A 25,446-nucleotide genomic window follows, 5' to 3' on the forward strand; every position below is an offset into this window, starting at 1 on the left:
CTAGCTTTCAAAATCTATTGGAATCACTGGTCATGCATCTCAAACCAATCCTTTACAATACCATTAGTATAGTAGAATGTTTTATCCTGTTGGAATTACTCCTTGTCATTTGGATAAAATATCATCATTACAGATTAAGCTTTGTTAATAACGTTGTGATGCACATGAAACAATGATCTTAAAGCATGTTAGGACTACACTAGCCCTCTAGCGACGAAAGTGTGACACAATCAACGATTTTGCATGAAACTGTCAGGTCACAATAAAATGCCTGCTTATAGCATTCTTTCTTTTCAACACTATTTCAAAATCTGTGCAAGAATGTCAAAGTGTGACTTCTGTAATGTAAAGTATGTTTATTGAAACTATGTATTTATCATAATTATAGCAAAAGTAATTATAAATCTTATATCTATATTTTTAAGAAAAATACAGAAAAAGGAACATACTGTACCTTTCTACGAAAACAAATTTTTCCCAATACAGTACAGAACCCGTTATCCGGAAATCAGAAAACCGGAAAACCAAAAATCCAGAACGAAATTCGATAAATTTTCCCGCCATTTTTAAAAAAAAATGTTTTTTTTTCCTCATAAGTTTTTAGGATTTTTCTTTCTTTTTTGAAAGATGTTTACCTTACCATCATTTTGGAAATAATCATTAGTGTATTACTTCATCGTTTTTTCTTCTTTTTAAGATTATTTCCAAATTTTTTTTTTTTTAGTTGGGTTTAACAATAAAAAAACGGCTTTTTGTAGCAATTCAGAAAACCAGAAAAATCAGTCATCCTGAATAGCGATGATCCCGATCGTTCTGGATAATCGGTTCCCTACAGTACTTTGGTGTTCTCATCGTATTCTACATTTAGAGTTACAAGTATAATGCATAATAATAACACTTTTAGACAAAGTTTTTTTTAAGTTTGAAAATGGTAATGATGTATCTAAGCTAAAAATGTTTTTTTTTTAACATTTTGCTTATGTTGTGCTTAACATGCCTGTTATTCTGGTATACACAGGTATACCGATACAACAGTGTATCGGTTTTTACCCAAAGATTAAGGTTAACTATATAGTTTTTTTTTTGAAATTATTAATACTTAAATTAATTCAAATTTTTTAGTTGAAAATTAAAGATGTTCACATTCGCTATGAAGATGATTATAGTCGCTCTACTCAAAAATTTGCCTGTGGAATTTTAATTCGCAGCTTGTCTGCTCAAAGTACTGATCAGCATTGGGTAAGCATTAACAAAACAAGAAAAATTTGACAATTTTGAAATTTATTGTTTTAGAAAAAAATTATGTTTAAAATATACTATTGTTTAAATGACATTTGAATTTCTAACCTATTTTTATAGAATTGTTTTGTTATAAATTCTATTATTGTACTTATTGAATAAATTTTGCACAAATATTTTTTATTATAGTTTCCTTAACTTTTCAGTTTTCTGTATATTTTAACACTTTTTTTTCAGATACCAAAATTTGTAAGAAGAGAAAACAATGACTCTATGTGGAAACTATTGGAACTTCAAGGATTTTCTTTCTATTTGGACACTAACTGTGACATTTTGTATAATTTAGATTCTCAGAGTATGATGGTAAGATTATTTAAGTTTTCTTTCTTCTAAGTAATTTATGGAAAATGTACTTAAATAACTATTTCAATTTTACTACTTTTGCATCAATGATGTGGTTGTTCCTAATTTTTTTGATACTATATGCTTTTTTTTTAAATTAATAGTTTAGAAAAATATTTTTAATAATCACATTAAAAATAGAAAACTATGCTGTGTTCGGGAAACAAATGTATCAGACCAATGTATGTGGGTTTTTTTCTTCTTCAATATTTCAAATGCTTTAAAAGATCTTTTATAATGCAATTCTACATACCACAATTCTCCGTAAACCACATTAAATTTTACTGGTGTAAATAATAAAAATTGAAGTTAGAAATTTCTTAGTTAGAATTTAGAACAAGTACATTTAAATGTTTATATTATTTGTTTAATTATTTAAGAAGTCCAATCTGAAAAGATATTTAGAGAAATATATTTTCCTATAGATCTTTGTATTTTTAAGAGGTACCAATTTTAAATGCAAAGCAAACCAAAATTGATAAATTACTTGTTATTCATTCTAATGAGAAAATTTCAAATATTTTTACTATAACTAATAATAAATGCATAATTTTATGTTTTTAAGCTTAAGAGTTAAATCACTTTGTAACCTTTGTACATATCTTTGTTATTTATTTTTTTAAAAATATGTTTTTACCGTATAATTACATGACAACATATTTGTTACTATATAGGATAAAAAGAGTTCTCTGGTCAAAGAGTAAGTGTATAATATGTTACTTACAAGAAATCCCTCAGTTTTATTTATTTACTTATTTTTATTTATTTATTTTCTTTTTTTTTAAAAAAATGATTTCAAAAATATTTTTAATTCTCAAACAGTAGCCGAGATGGTATAATAGCTCATTTAGTGGGAAGGATTTTAATTTCAAATTTGGATAGATCATAGCATTTTTTTCATTTATTAATAAAAAAATTTGTTTTGAATTACTCCATGAAATTTTTATGCACTGTAAGGTTTTAAAAAAGAAATCACCATTTTATTTCTTGAATTCTTCGAAAAACTCATGAAGTTTTATAAACATTTCTTATAATGTTTCGCCATATTGATATTCCAACTTTTGTAAAGTGTTATAATTCTTCATTTCAGAAAGCGATGGCCAAACATTTGGACCCATCCCATGATAAAACACATGAATACATTATTTCTCCTGTGAATGTTAAAGGCCATTTAACTAGAAATTGTTCGCCAAGACCACTACGCTCACGATTTACACCTAGAATTGTATGTGATATACATTTAGAGAAGATTTCTTTGACATTAAGTGAGGTTAGTAAGCTTAATTATTTAGTATGGCTTGTAACTTTATTCGTATCATATTTTATGCAAGATTATTTTGTTTTGTATTGTCAGAAATGTTTTACAATTTCATTTGCCATTTCTATATTTTTTGGTAGAAATTTATTAAAGAGCCTATCTTTCAAAAGGTTTTGTTGTCAACAGGTCATTAGAATATATTTTTATGATATTATTATTATTATTTTTTTTTGCAATTTGGTAATTTATTACAATTAAAAAAAACTTTAATATTTATTTGACAATTGAAATAAAAAACTCGATTTGAAATTATTTAATTCTATCTAATTTGTTTTAAATGGATTTGAATAAATATAAAAAAATTTCATCTGATTTGTGTACATCTATTTTAGGTGCAATATAGACAAATGATGATGTGTTTAAAAGAGCTAGAAGTTCTGGACATCCGATGGAAGCATAGAAAATGGAGACCAACAGTTACAGTTAAAGAAAAGTAACGAATTTTCTTTTTGTTATAATTTTTACCATTAATTCTGCACCCAAAGAATTGTGGTGTATATGTATTCGTATAGTATGTATTCAATTGAAAATTAAATCCTTAAATTATTTCACTTGAATGCCACATTATGAATCATAAAAATATAAAAAAAAGGTCGCCCATTATGTATTCATAAAAATATATTTTGGCGATATTGTAATTTAGAAGTACAACTTGTAATATGCACCACATAGCATCATTACATTTGCTTGTAACTAGGTTCAAGTTTAAGTATCTATTATGTTTCATTAAGTTGGTTTCTTTCTGATTGTGTCACATTTTTTTTAATCTATGGTTTTAATTGACTATGCTAAAGAACATCAAATTTGGTTTTATTTACGGTTGTTTAAATGAAGTCTTTGATGTAGTTAGTTTTGGAGTGCTTTGCATTTCCATTTAAAAATTTTGATTACAAATAAACTGCTATACTTATATCTGACGAACTATTCTAGTTCTCTGAACTTAGATTTATTATTATTATTATTATGAAGGTGTACTAAGTTCTTTATTTCTGTTTCTGTCTTTAGTGATATGAAATTTGAATTACTTTAATTTGGCATTGTTAACTACTAATTAAATTAGAATTGTATATTTTTCTACTAAGATATACAATTCTAATTAAATATAATTAATATATAAATTGTTGTGTTTCTATCTACTGTGTGTTTGTTCAGAAGTAAGAGATTCATACTATTTGAAATTATTTTATGATAATTTACTATCTGAATTATCTGAAGTTTATTTTACAGTAATATAATTTTATTGTGGTAAATAAATCATTATGATAATATGATATGTTCATCTACCTTTGCGAGTTGTAATTACACTTAAAATAATACGTTTATTTATTTTACCAAATTTTATAACTAGAAAAAAGTGAATAAATCTTTTTCATTTTTTCTATTTTGTATTGTTATAATAAGTGAATATTTTGTTATGAAGTATTTTTTGTTTTAATTTGTTAAATTCTCATAATTTGTATATAAATCCTGTACTACAAGGAAGAAAAAACACATAGGAGCTTTAACATGATATGGTTTTCTAACTTTTTTTTAAAATAATGATATTTTTAAAATGTGTGATAGATTTGAATTGGGTTATTTTCTTATATTCCTCAATTGAATTATTTGATTGTATGAATAAGTTGCCAGTTTCAAAATGTTTGTTATAAATTATGCCTTTTTGTGCTCCCATTGAAAAAGCTCTTTTTACTCTTTCTAAATTCGGTCAACAACAATTGAAATACTATCCCTTAAATACTTTCAGTGCTCAAAAATGGTGGTCATATGCAATCTCTGTTCATCTACAACCGATTTCTGACAAAAATAAAGTTTACACCTGGGCATTTGCATTGGAAAGAGCCCATGATATTGCTAGCTACAGTAAAGTTTATCAAGAGTTTTTGAACAAGACAGATCTAACAGCTGAATCCAAAGTANAAAAAAAGCCTTTCATTGATTTAGAGAAGAAATTAAATCTTGATCTCATTCTTCTTTTGAGAGAGCTTGTTACAAGAAGACTTGAACGAAAGAACAGTATTGAAGTAAGTTATTTTTTGTCCTAAAACTTTCAAAAGAATTTTTATTCTCAAAGGTAACAAAAAAATTTTTTCATAGAAAATGTGTCAAAATTTATTACTTTCAAAAACTCTGGCTGGTATATTTTGGAATTTCACATTCACCTGGTGACCTTTTGGTCAGTTTCAACCAATGTTCGAGAATTGCATTGAACAAACTGCCCTGGTCATGTAAAAAATTTTAAACAGGCATATACTTTTTACCCTTGCATGATTGCCCAGGCAAGTAAATATTTAATCAAAAATACTCTAAAATGTTGATAAAACCTCTTCCAAATTTGGATATAAAATCAAAACGGAAATAAAATAATATTTTATGCAAAATATATTAAATATTTTGCATATTATATGTTTTTTTATATTTTTCTATTCTTGATTATTTTTATTTAGATAAAATTTACAAAAACTGCTATGTATAAAAAAGTAATAAAAATATAAAAAATTAGAAGTGAGTGTGATATCTTATTATTAACTCTTAACTTAACATTTGGTTTAAATGTTTAAAGAAATTCAACTATGTCAGCTCAAATTATTTATTTTAAATGCTAAGTTTGTTAAAAATTAGATTCTACTTAATATTCATATTTCCTTTTACTGTTTATCCTCCTGGTAAGTGATAAGGATCATGGAATAATAAGTTTCTCTAAATAAATAGTTGTTACATTCATATGTTTTCATTAGTATGTATTTTTAAAAAATATATGTTTGTGCATGTGAACATGCATTTTAGTGACTAATATGTCCAGCAGGGCAAATAAAGATTTTTAAATTTTTTGAGAACTGGTGTTAATAACAAGTGTTAAGGCAATTGAAAATGTATAAAGATTGTGCATAAATATAAATATAACGACTCATATGTATATAGGGATTTCAAAAATATATAAAGATTGTGCAATTTAGATTTTTTTTTTTTATATATTATTAATGACAGAAGTGTTTGATTTTTTTAGATAAGTGATGACGAGTCAAAAGGTAAAGGTTTCCTTCAGTGGATGTTTCCTTCCTGGGGAGGGTGGTATTCAGGACCTGCTGCAGATTCTGCTTCACTGGCTGCTAGTGACGTAAAATCTGAAATCATATGTAAGTCTGCAGAGGATGAATTGAAGAGCCATTTAGGTGAGATTGTTCAACTTTTTCTATTGTATCTTTTTTAAAATTAGCATTATACTAAAATAGTGATAGATTTTTATGCTTATAATTATTGTTTCTTATAAAAAGAAAGGTTAAATATTCTTTTATTTCAAATAAGGCTCAGGCTGGCCCGTTAAAAAGTGCAGGGTGTATGTATAGGGTGCACAAGGAAATGTGTAATGTGTTTAATCTCCACATTTGATGTATTAAATGGATTGTAGCTAAAAGAATTGACATGCATGCTCTGTTGAATTTGTAGTTTCAATTAAAAAAACATCTAATACAGCATTATTTATAGGGATAATTTTGTGCTTCCAATACATTTACATCAGGATGGCATTTAGATTGAACCGCTTTGCAAATAATAAATTTTGCTTTCCATAAATAAAAAAGTTGTAATTTATGATTTTAGTGAACAAATATATATTCATTTATTACTTACATTATGCTTATAATTCTAAATTTCAGCAACAAATTGCCTTTTTATTTGGAAATTGAATTACATAATTTGCCAAGCATGTGTGCAGTTTTTTTTTTTTTTTTTTTGCTTTACGACTAATATCTCACACATTGTGGATCTCTAAACACCTCTCAGTGACTCTGCTTACATGCTATTATGCGTCAAATATGCCAAAAATCGTAGACAGAACTTGAAAAGTTATGATTCGTCTTTAGGGTGCATAATTCTTCAGAAGTAGAAAAAAACTCTGCTAGAAGGATTATGTAGGTTAAATTTTAACGAATTTTAAAATCTCTGTCTCTATATATATACACATAAAAAATCTATTTATAAAAAACAAATAAAAAGAATTTACACTAAATATATAGTATAAATTCTTTTTATTTGTTTTTTATTTATAGCTGAAGAAAATTTGAATATTGTGAGTATCAAGTTACTTATTTTCATTTCCTTGATGCAGATGTTTGATCAGTTTTCATGAAAAGCCTTGATTGTTCAAATATAACTACTTGCTTTGTCTGTCAATAAACTAAATATTAATAAACTTGAATATTAATTTATGGATAAATAGGAATGGGTAAAGATTCGTATTTTAAATATAAAATTGCTTTTGATAAAAAGATACCTAAAAATATGGAAACCCATAACTTTTAAAGTCATAGCTGACCTTTCCTTATTTTATATGCGACCTCTACTTTAAAGTAATTCTAAGTTTTTTCTCACCTCTAAAACTTTTTTGCAGAGGAAGAAATATTGGATGTACTGGACAGTGCTGATAATGACTCGCTTCTCAAAAGAGACACAGTGTTTGCTCAGTTAAATTTTTCCCTTTCTCAAGGATCAGTCATACTTCTTCAGAGTGAATTTCCATTCAAGCAAGGGCACAAGAAACACAAACATACTAAATCAATTATGGAATTAGAATTTTCAGATGTATCAACAAAATTAGAAACAAGGCCCAGAACTGGATCTTTTCTTTTTGAAATCAAACTTGGAGCATTATACTTACATGACAGAATCAATACTGATCCTCATTTTCCACATATAATTGCACCACAAAATCGAGTAGGTTTTCACTTTTATTCTTCTGTAACTAATTTGTAACAACTTTACCTAACCATATTTTTTACATTTAATTATCATTCATAATAATGTCATTTATAAGTTTTGTTCACTTAATAATTGTAAATTTTGCAGGACCTTTGTATTTTAAATATACATATGTTAGAGATGTACAGTGCGGCAAAAAAAAATGGACACAATGAATAACTTTTGATGTAGTGATCAGGTTTTCACGTTCTAGGTCTCAATCTTAATGGCTCGAGTAGCTAATTAGCTGAAAAATGATTTTTAAAATTTTTAACATTATTGCTTGTTTCTCATTTTGTATCACAAATATGCATAAAACACCACTTTTATGCTTTTAAATTACCATGCCAAAACACACGTAACCCAAATGGACAAATCAGTTGTAATATATCTTTACACTTGGATACATTTCAGCAAAGGAATTGCTTTTCAATTAATAAAAAAGGTATAAAGATCACATATTCACTATTTAGAGGCAATGTGCAATATTATCTGTGCCTTTATTCATTTTTCAAATTGAAATGAATTCATCAAGAATTATTGTGGAGAACATCATTTTTAAACATTTTCATCAATTTGTATTTTCTTATTTCAATTGAACCTTTGTGGACAGCTCCTTGCACTGTAAATTTCATTTTCTTCCTAATTTTTTTCTCACCAATCTTTGAAAGCAATGAAATAAAAAGTTTATATCCAAAATGAAATAATGTGTAGAAATTAGTTTTAAAACAATTTAATTAATTTCATTTAGTTTGATACAACTGATAATTGAATGATAATCAACTAAATAGAATTTCACTAAATTGATTCATTTCAGTGGACATTACTGATGATTAATGATCATATAATCATACATTTTATGTTTCTTTTTTGTCATTAATCAAAATTGAATTAGCCAGGTTTGAACTATTATAATGCCCATTTTGCATTAAAAAATAGAATGTAGGAAAACTGAAAATATGTGTTGGGCACATAAATAATGCAGTTAGTTCAAAAGTGGTTTAACTATTAAAAGGCTGATTTTGTAGGTTTAACTTTTCAGGTTTAAAGAAAAGAATTTTCTAGTGTATTTCTGTGTTAAAAATTATAAGTTCAAAAATTTTAATATTGTAAGATTGCTTTTAACTTTATATTCAAATTTCTTTTTAGAGTTCAAATGATTACAAAACCTCTTTGTTTAATTTCAAAGTATCTTTTGATTATTTAAGAAAGAAATATGCTAGCTTAAGACATATAGTAATCATTTTACTATTTTTTTATAGAATATAAAAATGGATTTGTAAGCATCACTTTGTTTATTGCATGTTTTTAAATATTAAAAATATCTATTTTTCCTCTCCTCCTCTAGGATGTAAGTTTTATGTACTCTAAATCGCCGGAAGTCAAAGTTTTCTCATTACCTTCATTTTTAAACCAAAAATCAGAAGATGAAGATCCTTCAAGTAATTATTTGTTTGAATTGAGCTATGAAAAAAAGCCTTTCATTGCCCATGCTGACCATAGGTATGATGCAGTAAACTCTTTTAGTACTTTTAATTTCAGTTATAAATTTTTTTTCTCATGATTTTTTTTTTGGTTTTCAATTTTTAATTCATATTTTAAAAAGTTGTCTTTAATTTTCAGCATAATATATTTTTTATGTCTAGTTACATTTCATTAAAATAAGTTAATGTATTTTAATTATTTGATCGAATCTAAAGTCTAATAGAAAATTGTCACAATTAATAATTTGATTATTATTTAATACATATTCAGCATAGTTATGAGATTAAGCATTGTTGAACGTTTAACTTCTGACCTTTACTTTTTTTTTCAGCATTTAAAAAATAACATCAGTGATGTTTGTAACTTTATAGCTATAATTCATCTAAAACAAGCTTAATTTGGAGTTTGCAAGTTCATTAATAATTTTCTTTTTTTATTATGTCAGATTGATATTTAAATGTAATGATAAGTAAAATGTAATAGATTCAGTGTTTTACTGGTGTTTGATAGATTCTGAGAAAAGCTCTCTGAAACCCTATATTTATTTTGCAATGAAAATATTTATCTATGAACATTGATAATGTTAAGTCAGCAGTGATTAATATTATAATAAAAAAAATAAGTAATAATGTACTTAAGAGCCAACGCATCAAGAAAATTGCTTGGTTATGATAAATCGTGTCTATCAAATGTCGACCTTTGTAAACAAAAGCATGATTTTTAATGCCTAATTAGTTAATTTTTTAAAGTTTAGTTGTATTGTAACAATTAAAAATAAGAACATTAAATTAATAAACTAATTAAAAAATTTAACAGTGCTTTCATATGTTTTACTGTTATATTCATGATTGTGTAGTTTCAATTAAAAAATATTAATTTTTAAGCTTTTTTTTCTCCTACCAAATTGGGGTTGAGCTAGTTAACTAATAAAGTAGAAAATGTCATGATTTTCTAACTCTTGTCTGTGATCTATATTTACAAAACTTTATAAATTTTGTCCTATTTGCATTAAAAATATATAAACAGGCATAATATGATTTAACCATATTTTGAAAAGAAATAGTATTTTATAAACAGCACTTTTTCCTGATCGTATTTACTTGTAATAAAATTTATTTGAATTTTTCTTTAGGTTGAATGTTACTACTAGAGCTTTGGATGTTGTTTACAATCCTTTGGTATTAAAGAGTATTACAGATTTCTTTTGTCTTCAGCATGGTAAATCATCAAAAGAATTTTCATTAAGTGAACTAAAAATTACAGCTGCTGCACGTGCCAGGTATGAAACTTTAAAAGAACAAACAAAAGCTGAGTTGCAGCACAAATGGGATCAGATTTTAGAAGGAGAGGATAAAACTGTGAGTACCAAAATTAGTCAAAGGAACTGTTGTTCTATATTTCTGAATATAGTCCATCCAGTTTAAGTTTTCTCCTCAAAAGTTTGTCCAAAATTCAAACTTATATGTCATACAAAAGTGATTATATACAAGTAAGGGAATAAAAGTAAAGGAAATATAGTAAATGAATAAAAAAAAAGTACTATATGATACATGTGGCAGTAAAGAGACTATTTCGTATAGAAAAAAGGCATTTTTAGTCTATAAAATTTAAAGTGGAAAGGCATGTAGACATCTCAATTTTCTTTCTGAAAATAGTGTGGTGAAAGCACTAGATTTGCTTACATTTGTATTTTTCAAAAACTCTGTGACATACAACTATTTTTATTTATTAGTTCTTAGTTCTAAAGAATTGGTATTTCGATATAATGTCTACAAGTATTATAGTGTATAAGTAAATTTCAATAAAATATTAAAGGTGAAATAAATTTTTAAAAATATCATTCGGCGATTAATATAGAAAAAATTCTATAATTTAGTTTTTCTCATATTTTTTTAAAATCTATTTATATAATTTTATTTATTTTTTATATACAAAAGAGAGGTTCTGAACTACACTGAAAGTCAGATTTTTACAACAAAGGTTCTCGCTGTTTAGGATGCTAATTGTCAATGATATTTTTTGTTTTTACTAGTTTCTTTTCATACCCATAATGCAGAAGGTATGAAAACTGAAATCCCACTTTAATATTATAGAGTTCAAAAAATCCTTTACTCATTTACAAAAATATAGACTATTCAATATTTTTTATTTAATTCTGCACTGATTTAAATTCATAATATTCTAGATGTATACATATATATGATTTTGTTTTATATATTTCTTTAGATTTATTCTAAAGGATGGATTGTTGAACTGGCAATATCTGCACCTCAAATTATAATTCCAATTGACATTCTGGATAGTAATTCTTCTGTGGTAGGGAACTGATGTATTTTCTTAAAATCATTAGCTTTGTGTCTTTCTAGTTTGTAATTTATGTGAAATATTACGTATACAAATTAACTTCATTCTTTTAATTTATAGAAATTTCAAAGAAAAATTAATTATTTGTCACTTTTTAAAATAACTGAGAAAAAGCTGAGCAAATGCTCCTAATTGAATGAGCAAATGCTCCTAATTGCTCCAAATGCTCGTAATGATTTGTTGAAATTACTATATTTATGAATAAAAATTACATTTTCTCGTTTTAAAAGTCAATAGCTGTGCAAAGTTTTCATACATACCTGTAAAATCGTTTTTTTTCTCACAACTCTTCAAAGATACTGACTTTTTAGATCAGCGGTTCCTAATTTGTGTTTAGTGGAAGGATCACAGGGGTCCAAGAGTTAAGACTTTTTTTTTTTATTATCCAGGGATGTGATTCTTTCGCGGATTTCCGCTTTTTTTTCAGATTTTTCCATTTCTCCCGCTAATTTCCGCGGAAATTTTTTTTTGTGCACAAGTTAAAATATTTTGAGGAATTAAATTTTCCGCAGAGCGAGAGTATTGAAGCCCTCATTCCTCCCTCTGAAGTTTCCCTAAAAATCATTTCCTTGGGATAAAACTGGTTGACCTTTGTAATCAGGGATGAGATTTTTCCACTATTTAGAGAATTTTTGCTTTTGTCTCTCGAATTTCACCCTTTTTATCAAAAACTCTGATTCCCTAAAAGTTTTTTTTTTTTTTTTTTTTTAATAAATATTCCGCTTTTTTTGTGAAAATTCAGTCATTGAGATAAAACAATAATACTTATTTACGATTTTCAAAGATAAACAGAATATTCAAACTACGTCCTAGCTGCTAACCCTTCCACCTTTTACTTATTTTAGCTATTTTCCCCGATTTTACGCACGGAAAATAAGATTTTCCGTATTTTTATCCGTCGCCTGATAGCTCGTATTTTCGTAATTCAGACGTTGCTGCTTCCAGTTTTTTAGCATGAAAGCAAACTGAAAAAAAAAAAAATGAGGTGGATTTGCGGTGAAAATATTTATTTGCTCATTCAATTAANACTGGTTCTGTACTGTATATATATTTTCTTGGATTTCCTCTTTTTCACTTTTTGACTACTCTCATCCCTGATTATCATTTATGATCTTCGAAACCTGTAACTAAATTTATATCCAATTAATTACTCATTATTTATTTAGCATTTTTGTAATTTTTAGGAAATTATTTGTTTAAAATGCTTGTGTAGAAAGAAAAGCCAAATTAGAAAAATTCTAATAACAAAACGTTGAATAAATTAAGACCATTTATGAAAACTTTTATTAGTATTTTGAATGAAATTAAAAATAACCAAATTCAACCAAAATAAAATATATGGTGTACATTTCTAATGACTATTCTCAGCGTTTATTGTGCGACTAGCTAACTGTGGGACATAATAGTATTGATATGATAAAAAAATGACTTTTTTTTATTCATTAAATATTTTAAAATTTTTATCATTAACTGTTTTTATATATTTATAAATTTATTAAATGAGTCCCGAGGTTCCCCCCCCCCGAAAGATGATCAATCATTTAGAGTTTCAGAGCGAAATAAATTTGGTAACCACTGCTTTAGATATACATATAATATTGTGGTTTACCCCCATAAAATTAAGGACTGTTTTCACATGGTTGCATAGAGAAAGCCCTTAACTTTTAAAATTATGTAATTTTTTCATTAGCTATTGTAGTAGTTTTTTCTGAAGAACTAAATTTTCTTTTCTTTAAAGGTTGTCTTTGACCTGGGAAAATTGCACTTTTTCAATGCACGCAAAGAAGAATCTAGTAAAGAAACATCCATTTCTGAAGATATGGATGATGATGGTAAGAAATGATTTATATCTAAATTAGTATTTATTTATTGATTTTAGCACTAGATTATTTTTTTAAACGAAATTGAAAGTTGAGTTTTCAAACTGAAATTCATTTTCAAGGAAAAAAATTGGTTAACTTTAGTTTTTCAAGAATGTATTATTTTTTTTAAAAATTGTTTTAAAATTAAAGATGCTCTTCATTAAATTTGTATTAATTATAATTTATTAAATTGAATTCTGATAGTTCTTAATTAGAATATGAAATGCATGGGGATTTAAAGAAACTTGAAAAACTGTTCTTCTGTAATTGAATTTAAAAATGTGAAAGTGAGAAAATAACACCAATAGAGTTATTTATCCTTGTTTTGATTTGTATCTTCTTTTCTTTACAATTGAAACTTATAAACACAACTAATATGTTTTATATAATGTGAAACTAAGATTTAAAGTAACATAAGTATTTTATTATTTATTAAACGTTGAAAATTTTTATTTTGTCTGCAATGTAAAAAAATTACATTGCAGCTTAAAAAAAAATTTCATGTTTCAGACAATGGATTCCTCTATGTTTCAAGTCTTTTGTTTTCATCAAGTTCCTGCTCAGACTATTATTAAATAAAATAATAATTAATTACGAAAAAAAATATTTTTGCATAGATTTATCTTTAGATAAACCAGTTTTATAATGGTGTGCAAAAAAGTTTCAATTCCTTTAAAAAAATTCTTTAGATATGACGAAATATGCGAAAAGTTACATTAACGTAAAGGGGTTCAAACTCTCTCCTTACCAAACTATTGGAACCATATTTTCCAGATTGCGTATACTCCCTATATTTTGGTGGTCAAGTAACCAAATCCGTCGGAAAAAGCCATGTTTATTCAGCATCTGATTTTTCAACTTAAGATATTGTTTACACTATCTAGTTTGTATATTTGAGGTCACTCCCTTGAACCATAAGATGAAGTCTCCAGTATGCGAAAATTCAATTATCAAATTAAAACTGAATCAGGGTGTTTTGATTATTATTTTTTTTTCACATTGTACATTTAACCAACCTGCTTTTCATATACTTCTTCTAATTTAGTATATTTTCTACCCATACTTGCTAAAACTTCTTTTATAAGAGCTTATGGCTAACACCAAAGATTTTTTTCTAAAGAAGAAGTATGATATTTGTTCTTTACTATTTAAATCACAGAAAATCATATTCTATGTAATTTAACTGAAATTAGCTATTCGTGTATTTAAATTTCATTTCTACTATGCAAATGTTCTCATCTCTAAATTTCGACAGTTAAATTGATTATAAGGGATTATAAACAAAGCCTACTCAACATAGAAACAATCGCAAATAATATCTTCTATTCCTAAATGGCTTTCAAAAGGTTGTAAAAAAAGCCTACTTAATTTAGAAACAATTATCTACATATTATCTATTTTTTTCCCAATAAATAAAAACTGTAAATCAAATTAATAAAATTGTCTTTTTTTCCTATAAAATGCTTCTGAAAGACATTAAATCAAGCCTGCTTTGTGTGAAAACAATCACATATAATCTATTTGTTCAAGTTAAAAAAAACTGAAGCCCACTAATTTTTAAAGATATAAAATACTTAACTAAGAAATATTATATGTACTATCTTTTTCTCTCAATAATTACATCTCAAGAATTGTAAATGAACCCTACTGAGCATAGAAACAGTAATCTAATTTTTCCCAAATAGTATGTTATACAAGTGCAGTGTTGGTTAAAAAATTTTGTGCCCATCAGTTTTTAAACCTTTAAATTTTTATTTTTATATTGAGTATTAATATTATTCTGAGTGTATCATTATATGATCAACATATAGACAGTTGTTAGAGATTTTAACAGCTGAAATTACCTGAATTGTACTTTTCGAACATAATATAAATGTTTCAGTTTTGAATGCTAGTTTCTAATTTATTTATATGCTATTTTCTTTTAATAGAAGATTTCTTGACTCCTTGTTCTACACCCCAAGAACTTATAGAACTTGCTGAGAAAGCAAATAAGTTAAAAGAACTGATGGATAGTCATAAAGATGCTCTGGCTCTGAAAGAACATATTTATGAAAAGTAAATATATTTGTTTTTCCAATACTGCTCTGAAATACTTAATCTAAATTATTATTATTGTTATTGAATGAAAGAAGCTGTAACTCTGAAGTCGATTTTATTTTATTTCTCAATTGTATTTATTTACATATTTTTATTTAACAATTACAAAAAAATAAATTCACGGTATATTAATAAATACTTCTTAATTTTTAATCATGGTTAAAAAAGACATTTAGTTGATAGGTAATTCTCTGTGAATAGGCTAAAAGGATGTGAATGAAGGCTTTTTCAATTTTTTCAGAAAAATGAATGAATTATTTGATCAATCTATAATTTGAAGTATTATTTGAAATAAATATTTTTTTTATAAATTTTTAAATCCATAAAATCTTATTCCCTCACTCACAGCTTATACCACCTACTAATACAAAAAAAAGAAAAGAAAGAAAAAAGAAAAAAAAAACTTATTTCTTACTGAAATATCTATCATTCTCTATTTCAGCTGTTATCTTTTAAAATTAACACTTTTAGTATTGTTTCTTTGTGTTAAATTAATTTTTGTCCTCTATTTGGGATTTCTATTTAGCAAAAATTTGAAATTCATAATTCATGTCATTCCGTCACTCATAGCGATTTAGAATGTTTCAGATCTATGGCATTATTTGGGTAAAAACAATGCTTATGTTCTTATGAAAAAACTGCAAAAATTTCAGTAAATCGGAGAAAGTTTTTCAGTGTATAAATAGAAATGGAATTAAGCTGTCACACTCATTCTCATTTATAGATATGAACTTCAAAAGCAAATTATGTTATTTTCTCATTCTCTCACTGTGAGAAAGTGACACTTTTGATACTTAATTCTAATCCTTTTAAAGACTAGTTAAAAAAATTTTTTTTTTCACTTTGTTACTTTGTAAAGCAGTTCAGGACTGACTAATACTTTAATACATTTATGAAAATTATTAATTTAAGCATGTTTATTACTCAAATAATTCTTCCACACGATGTTATCATTTCCTTACTTACTTTTATAAAAACTTTTGATTTTTTTTTTAAATATTAAGCAGACCTGTTACGTTTATTTTATTTATTTATTTATTTTTTTTTTTATCTTCTATCTTACTACAGGAAATTAAAATTTCTGAAATTTTTTTTTCTTGTTGTCACTTCCTGAAAATAGCCTATTTTTTGAAAACTACGATGATAATTGTAGTTTTCTTAGAACATGAGTTACTTTTCTTCTTTTTTTACTTTTTATGATAATCTTTAAAGTTTTTTTATGAGTAACTATTAACATGATTACTTTTACAATTAATTTCTACTAGATCATTAAAAAAATGTTGCAAACGCCTTATAACTGTAACTATTTTTAGTTACCTGTCTTTAACTTTTTTAGTAGTATTCCCACGGGTAGAGTTACTTATGTTGCACGACAAAATTAATGGTGATTACAAATATTCCACAGCTATTGTAAAAAAAAGCAAAAATCAGTTGTTAAGCCAATACCTGTTTTCTAATTGATAAATGAAATTGCAACAAAAATTTTTATTTTACTACTTGCATTAATAAACTGTAAACCTACACTATGCAGGCCTCCCACAGGTCAGGCAGGAAAGGGAAAACCTGCCAGGGAATTTTATTTTAACTCCAAAAATCAGGGAATAGTCAGGGAAAGTTGCAATTTTGTACAAAATAACCTTTTAAATTCTTATATCATGTCTAGAAAATAACTAATCTTAGAATTGTCAGTAAATGTAATCAGTTATCGAGATATTCAAGTTAAATAATTCTAATATCTATTATAATTATTTGTTGTAAAATTTTCACATTTTAGTCAAACTAACATGTTTCCATCCTCATTCAATGATTTTTTTCTGACAAAATCTCATACTTGGCATTACAAATAAAAATATTAACGTTTTCTGATGCAAAATTGCATGATATAGATAAAATTTGATTTGGATTTTCATTGAAATTTACCTGATATACTCGGAAAAGTCAGATAATTTTTTTGTGTGAATTTGAGTAGGAACAATGACTGTGGGTATACAGTTTTTGTTATTTTGTCTTTTTAAAACTTTTGTTCTTAACAAGACAAAAAGAAAATTATGAAGTATGCAACTAACATTATTTTTTGAGGACATTTGAATTTTACTTTACATGAGAGGAAAACTGTAGTAACACATAGTTAGGTAACCTATGATAATGTTACTCTAAGTCATAAAGTATCTACTATTAGGAATATTTTATATATATTTTTATGTTGACTATGTGTTACTATGTTAAATACAAAATTTATTTAATATAAGTGCCCTGTATCTGTTGCTGGGATACATACTTGGGAAATTTCTTTGAATGTTTATTTTAAATGTTGTTAAACAGAAAAATGCTTTCTTCTATTTATTATTTAAATAAACATTGAATAAATATAAAAACAAATCCAGAATTGCTATGCTCTGAAGTAATCCTATTTAACATTTTGTGAATGTATTACTTTTTTTCTGTTTGGAGATGTGTTAATTTTATTTTCTGACTTGAAATTATTACATTTTAAATCCTATTATATTTATTTAGCCAATTAAATTTATTATATTTGTTAGCATATTAAAACCATCTTTTGATAGGTACACCTTAGAATTAAGCAATATCCAGGTACTAGTTAGTCGACTGAAAGATAACTGGAAATTCGCTCAGCTACGTGGAACTAGTACAATGCACATACTGGATAGGTTTTCTATCACAATTCATACGGAAAGGTAAGTTTTTATTTTCGTGTTTTCTTCTTAAAAACCGCGTTAAGAGATTTCTTTATTGTTATTATTATTTAATTGTAAAATTTTTTTTTAAAAATAAACTTAAGAACTGATTGACGCAGAACACATAGCTAAATAAATTTTATAGACAATTCCAAAAACCAACAAATAAGAACGTACATAAAGGAAAGGTCGATATATTAAAATGCTTACAAGTGATTTTTTTGTACAATTGCCATATATCCTATATTTTTAATTATGATAGCAAATTTCTTTTTGTTGTGTACATAAATCGACTACTGAATAAACCAAACATGAAAATGTCTCAAATTAAAACTAAACTATAAACAAATATTAAGTGTGCTAAGTTTCCTCCAGTTTAAAATATTTAACATTGTTCTCTCTAAATATGATGTATTTGCTCTCAAATAAATATGATATAACATACCCTCTCAAATAAAGATGCATTAGCACAGGCTGTGAGGCAACCAGATAATCAGGAGATAAAACTGATTTTAATTTTTCATTTTAAGCACCTTTTTCTTGCTCTCTATTTTGTTAAACATTACTTTCATGAGCAATATTATGCAAAAAAGAAAAAATTCAAGGACTCAAATGAAAGAATATAGGATAATCAGAAGTTTATTGTATATAAAAAAAGTGCTATATGGTTTGTTTTTTTACAATGTTTTATTTTCAGAGAAGCATACTAATTCTAATTATTCAGAAGGTTATATTAATTATGTTGCATATGAACACATTTCATAATCCTTTACAGTTGCAATAATATTCTTGTTGATATTGCTTTCAAACTAAATAATAGTTTTAAAATAGTGATAACAATATTTATTCACTAATAATTTCACTTATATATTTTACAAATTTACCACTAAAATGCCATCAAGCATGCTGATATTGTTTTTATTTCTAATCCAATTAGCTTATAAAATCAGTTTATTCGTGCGTTAAAATTTTATAGTAAGTTCTTCATTTTTTTTTTTAAAATATGCGTGACAAAAATGTTTACTTAAAAATATAATCATGAAAGGATATTCCAATATTGACTTTAAAAAAAAGATAAAATTTTTAAATTGCTTATAAAGATCAGACAATCTTCAAACAAAAATGATAAAGCATACTATCTTCAGTTAGCATAAAACTATATGTTAACTAAACTATATATGCTAAATTATAATTTAACTTATTTTGTACTCGTTTTTTGTATCACAATGCAGCTATAAATATTGTTTCATGACTTTTCAATAAACTGAAAAGATTTAATGAATTTATCATAAAAAATTTGCAATACAAAAGTTTAGGTAATTTTTTAAACATTTTCCAATAGAAATAGATTAAATATGTTTTGCACAATCTTTTTATTCATAATATATGTTTCACTATTTTTTATTAACATGTATGTTAAATACTTTTTTTAACATCTTACATCATTATCAGTTTTACGTAATACTAATTCAATTAAAGCTTCAAAAATGTATGACCATTTGAAGAATGTTTATAACTATTAATTATTATATTAAAATAATTATCATTAGATTGATTTAATTTATTTTATTTTTTCTATGAAAATTTCAATGTAAAAATAATAGTTTCATGGCTATGTGCTCATTTTAAAGAGTTTATTATTGTAATTTATTATTTTCTTAGACGAATGGTTTACACTCAAGATCCAGAATGGCCTTGTTTAGCTGTGACTGGGAATTTACCGAAACTTATAGTTCATATAAGTGAACAAAAAGTAAGTTTATAGTAAACAGTTTTTAAAAGGGTACTTATAAGTCATTAATTTTAATAATAATTTAAGTTAAATCTAATTATTTTCAAAATATTTAGTTTTTGCTGAAACATTTATAAATGTTGACTTGTAAACATTTTCTTTGAAACATGCTTTATGCAATGTATATCTGAAAACATTTAAAACAGAGAAGTTTCTGAATTGCTAGTGACATCAATAATATTGCACACTAAAATATAGAAATTGTAGTCACATTTTAGAATTTTATAGTGCTTGTAATTTTTTTAATTAAAAAATATAAAAAAGATTTTTTTATTTTCATAAATCGTAATTTAAAATTTTAAGATGTGCCAAAATCATTAAATTTGCTGAGTACATTCACATTTGTTGCTTACCAAACAATTTATGTGCAGCACATCTATAATTTTTTGTTACATTATTCGAATAATTTATTAAAGTAACCTTAAATATATACTTTTATATAAAAAATATTTTAATATTTATTTCGTATCAGTATTTTTTTAACTGAATAATTTTCTTTTGTTTTATATAAAAAAAAAGTACTTTAATCTATTAAAAGCATTTTATCTTATAGTTTGATATATGAAATATATGAGTATTATATGAGATGTCATATTTTTTAGTGAATATGTACAAAACTGTCTATTTAATTGAAAAATGCTTCATTTTTCTCTAATACAATTTTCCCAGTGAGATTTCAATGCATAGATGCCTGTTTTAGAGAAATTCTAATTACTAAAATCAATAAACTATGATGTCTAATTTTTCAGACTGTCTTAATTTCTATACTGTTTATCTCTTTAAAACTGTTTTAAATGTTTTAAAAATAAAAGCCGGTTGGCAAAAGATGTGATGAATATGCTTGGTGAATCAAAATTTCATTGAAAAATGGGATAGCAATCATGAGCAAACGTTCAACTCTACCTGCTCATTTTGCTCTATTAGTTCATACAGTACTCACTTATCCAATTTTCACCTGGACAACTTCAAAAATGTGTCCCAATATTGTTTTATAAACAACATTCATTCTAATAGCAATTTTTTGGAGATAACAGTTGTATTCGTTTTTCCTAATACTTTCAGAGCATCATTTTTCACAGAGGTTTGATCTTCTACACGGTTTGTTTTGTTAGGAAAAATCACCAAAATTAGGTTTTTCAAACTGATACTGTACTTTTCGAACATTAATAGTATTCTCCCTCCAAACGCCTTGTTTATGTTGCATGTAACTTTTGCAGCATTATTACCAAGTTTATACTCAAATAAAGAAAATTATTTAATCATCAGTTGAATTCATATCCAAAAGTTCATGTTCCATCCAAAATTCAAAACAAACTGCAAAATAGCACACTTTTGAAAAATTCTTCTTTGATGAAATGTGATTCAGGTTATGGATAGTACGACTATAAACGAAGTTATACCAAAAACAAAAGAATCAGGAGAACAAACATTCTCATATATATATAAAATCTAATATTTTATGTACTCCAACCTAATATTGTCTAATATTCTTACCTCTGAATTGTTATTACTGTGATTTTTTTATCCAACTTTGTTGAACAAAATACTTTTATATTCGTTTCATGTTATTTTTATTGTAATACTTTATTATAATACTTTATTGTAATATTTTATTCTCATTTAGGTAAATGCACTTCAATCTTGTGTTGATATTATGAATTCAGCTTTAATTTCTAATTCATTAAGTTCCTCATCAAAAACATCAATTAATACATGTTGTGAAACACCTGAATATCAAGAGGCAAAGAATGATAAAGAACGAAAAGAAGGGTGAGATTTTTATTTTTAAATAAAGATCATGATAACTTTATTTTTTAAAAAAAATAAGTTAACTATTTAATTGTTAATAATAGTTAAGAATAATAGTATTATTCTCAAACTATTCTCTAATTGTATAAAAAGTTAACCATTTTAGTAACATTCAATAAAATAAAAATAAATATCTCATCTTACAATTGTGTGTCAATATTGATATATAGTTTAGTTTAAGATAAATAGTAAATGATTTTAGTATAAGTCTTGTAAATTATTCGTTTTATTAGACATGATATCAAAATGATAGTTTTGTTTTATGTTCTTGTGTATTAGTTGTTTTACATAACAATCCAAGACATAATGTAAATGCATTAACATAAATGTTTAATGCACTAATGTAATGTGACACTAGCATAAATGTTTTATAATTCATTAAAAAATTTTGAATTATTTTACAATGTGGATAAAGAATTATTACTTTAGTTGTTGGCAGTTTTAGATTTGTAGAAACTAGCTCTTCTGAATCTAAAGCAGATAATATGAATTCTAGAAAAGAATTATCGCAGCAAATTTTTGATTTTTTATTATTTGCAATCTCATTTATTACTAAGTAAAACAAAAATTCAACTTCACTAGGTATAGATAAAATCTGTAATCTATCTTCAAAAATGTTATCCTGTTAATTGAGAAAAAATCGTTGACAGTTCTTGATAAAGTTATTAGAGTTATTTTTGGCTCTGTTTTGGATGTTAATTACTAGGGAAAAAAATGCAACTTTGAATTGTATGAGATTTATATTTGTTGGGGACATTATGAAACCAATTTAATTGAATAGAATAAAACTATCTAGACATTTTTTAAAATGAATTAAAAACAAATAGTATTGGTGATCTTATGACTCCTATCTGTAGAAGATTAAGAGTAAGACCTAGAAAGTGTTAAAAGTACTGGATTAAGATCTTGCCGTACTCCAAACAAAAAACTTACGATTAATTTTTAGAAAGAGGGTGAACAGAACTGTAAGAAACATTTGAAGGTCTGGGCTGACCAGGGGGTATGGATCCTGTGTTGCATTAATGCTAATGATGGCTTTGTCGTTATGACTAAGAATTTAAGCAAATTTTAATTTTTGTGATTACACCAGTGTTCTATTAGTACTGAAAAAATCATGATGCAATCCAGTGTAAGAGCAGAATTTTTTTTATTTTTAAAATCCTAATTGCAGTTGTGTGTGTTCATTTCTTTGATCATAATATTTGAGGCCTTTTTAAAACTTTACCAATGTATCATTGGTTTAAATGTCAATAATATAGCCATTCTATTTCATTTTATGTGTGTTCACTTCTTTGATCATAATATTTCAGATCTTTTTAAAAACTTTACCAATTTATTATTGATTTAAATGTCAGTCATATAACGATTCTATTTCATTTTTCATAAGTGTTGTTATTCATTCGAAATATTGATATTTTATTGTGTTTACGAAAAAAGTCACATAATTATTGTCGAAATTTATATATTTCTTTTTTATATGTGCAATTTAGTAAACAAATATTTGCAATTTAAATCAATCTGTCTTAAATATTTAGAAATATTTCTTTAACAAATTTAATATGTTAAAAATGTGTCATTACTCAAAAGAGTTGAAGAAATAATTAAATATGCAATATTGATAAACTTTGAACATTACTTTCAACAGTAAAAAAATATATATTTCAAAAATATTAAAGTAATAACAGTACTTTATTATTATTTTAAGTAAATATAAAATTTCTTGTAGTACCTCAAAAGAATTAATGGATACTCATCATGATGTTTGTGAAAGCTCTTTGCTTCTTCTAATGGAATTTTGCATCGATCAAATGTCTTTTGATGTCCAAAGTAGAGGTAAGATCTCTAAAAATACTTTATTATAAAATTTTTAATTAATTAAATTTTATAAAATAATATTAAAATTAAAATTATCAAAAATTTATAAAATTAAATTTAATCTTTTAATAAAAAGGGAATTATTGTTTTCTTTTATTATTTTCATCTCTTTTATGTATTAGTTTTTTTCCCAAATTTTTTTTATAGGTCATAGTGTCGCAGAGCTACAAGTGACTGGTGTAAGAACAACAGTTTCCAAACATCCACATCATATTTCTCTTAGTTTATGTGTTCATAGTTTACTCCTTGTTGATGCCTTGCAGACATATGGTCCTGATTTTGAGCTGTTGTTAGCATCTCATAAGCATTTGAGGTAAATATTTTCAGATGTTGAGATGTAGTACTTTTTGCTTGTTGTATATTCATTGAATCAACAGTTAGTAAAGGTTTTTGTAAAGCATGTGTCTTTTAAGTTTTTTTTTAGAAACATTACGCAATTAAACCAGGTTAGATAGTTAAGAGATACTGTAGGAACTATAATCTTGCTAAAAAATACTCTGTAATTTTTAATACTACAATTGAAATTTAGAAATTATTTTTCTTACAGCAGAGAAAGATGCCACAACCGGTATCCCTGCAATCAGCGAATTTTCCTTTTTAAATTCTGAGCAAAAGGTTTAAATTAAATGCTAAGTACCTGCAAAATCTTGTGAAATCACTTCCTAACTGAGTTCAGGCAGTTATCAAGTCCAATGACAAAGTTATACAGTACTAAATGGTATACATAATGTTATGTCCAATGAACTTGATAAATTCTATTTTTGATAAGATTTTTCGTGTCGTGCCTTATAACAATAATTTATAATTTTATTAACAGAGTTGTCAGTTCTTTATTCCTATTTAGAAATTAAAAAATTATTTGGATCATTACAATGAAATAATATCTCATGATTTTTTGGGTACAGAAATGTAACTAATGCTGAAAGAGGCAAAATGAGTGCACACAGTTATCAAGNTATAATTTTAAAAAATAATACAAGTATGTTGCATCTCTAATTTAGAAGCAGCAATTGTTGTTTATTTTTTAAAATTTAATTTTTTTAATTAAACTTTTACAGTGTTGAGCATAATCTTGTATGTCTTTACAATTTAAAAACTCCTTGAAAAAGTTTTTTTTTGTTGCAATAACGGACCCTATTTGCACAAATTCATAAAAGCGGACCCTAGTTGAAATAATGTGAGTAGTTTTTTCACAATTTCACGAAAAACGGACCTTTCACAAAATGTCTGGACAGACCCCTGATGATAATAGATAATTTTATTAACAGAGTTTTCAGTTTTTTACTCATGTTTATAAATTAAAAAATTCTTTGGGTCATAACCATGAAGTAGTGGGTCATGATTTTTTACTGTTCAAAAATGTAACAAATGCAGAAATAAGAATGATAATATTTACTATCAAAGTTGTACTCATTCAAAGTTTTACTCCAACAAATGTATTTACAGAAACTAAAAAAAAAATGACAATTTAAAAAATTTATTTTTCCTGCTGTTAAAAACCTTGTTTAAATCATAATTTTTAGCAGATAGTAAGTTATTACCCTTTATGCAACATATATATAATATTCATGTCGTTATAAAATTCTTAAATATTTTGTTGTTTTCTTTATTCTTTAACCCACTCGTGGTTTAGTAAATGGGCAAAATTATAATGTTTCTCTTCAATGGCTAGGTAATAAAATGGGAAAATCTACGGGTTAAAATACGACTTTATATGAGCAGAACAGTCAATGGGTTAAATTTGAATTTTCAACTATGACAAAAAAATAA

The 25,446-nt window shown here is 25.6% G+C and overlaps 1 protein-coding gene across 1 annotated transcript in view; it reads left to right on the plus strand.

Moving 5' to 3' along the window:
* Positions 1–25,446, plus strand: part of LOC107443085 (vacuolar protein sorting 13D) — a 57,393-nt gene that overhangs the window by 13,839 nt on the left and 18,108 nt on the right. The window contains exons 7-23 of the mRNA XM_043046390.2: positions 1,123–1,239; positions 1,477–1,602; positions 2,732–2,911; positions 3,292–3,392; positions 4,704–4,980; positions 5,964–6,129; positions 7,347–7,669; positions 9,042–9,196; positions 10,311–10,536; positions 11,405–11,494; positions 13,281–13,374; positions 15,336–15,462; positions 18,069–18,200; positions 19,863–19,953; positions 21,617–21,762; positions 23,528–23,634; positions 23,824–23,989. Of these exons, the coding sequence (XP_042902324.1) occupies positions 1,123–1,239; positions 1,477–1,602; positions 2,732–2,911; positions 3,292–3,392; positions 4,704–4,980; positions 5,964–6,129; positions 7,347–7,669; positions 9,042–9,196; positions 10,311–10,536; positions 11,405–11,494; positions 13,281–13,374; positions 15,336–15,462; positions 18,069–18,200; positions 19,863–19,953; positions 21,617–21,762; positions 23,528–23,634; positions 23,824–23,989 (2,624 nt within the window). The remainder of the gene's footprint in view (positions 1–1,122; positions 1,240–1,476; positions 1,603–2,731; positions 2,912–3,291; positions 3,393–4,703; positions 4,981–5,963; positions 6,130–7,346; positions 7,670–9,041; positions 9,197–10,310; positions 10,537–11,404; positions 11,495–13,280; positions 13,375–15,335; positions 15,463–18,068; positions 18,201–19,862; positions 19,954–21,616; positions 21,763–23,527; positions 23,635–23,823; positions 23,990–25,446) is intronic.

Source organism: Parasteatoda tepidariorum, chromosome 10 (assembly GCF_043381705.1).
Source record: "Parasteatoda tepidariorum isolate YZ-2023 chromosome 10, CAS_Ptep_4.0, whole genome shotgun sequence".
Taxonomy (NCBI): Eukaryota; Metazoa; Arthropoda; class Arachnida; order Araneae; family Theridiidae; genus Parasteatoda; species Parasteatoda tepidariorum.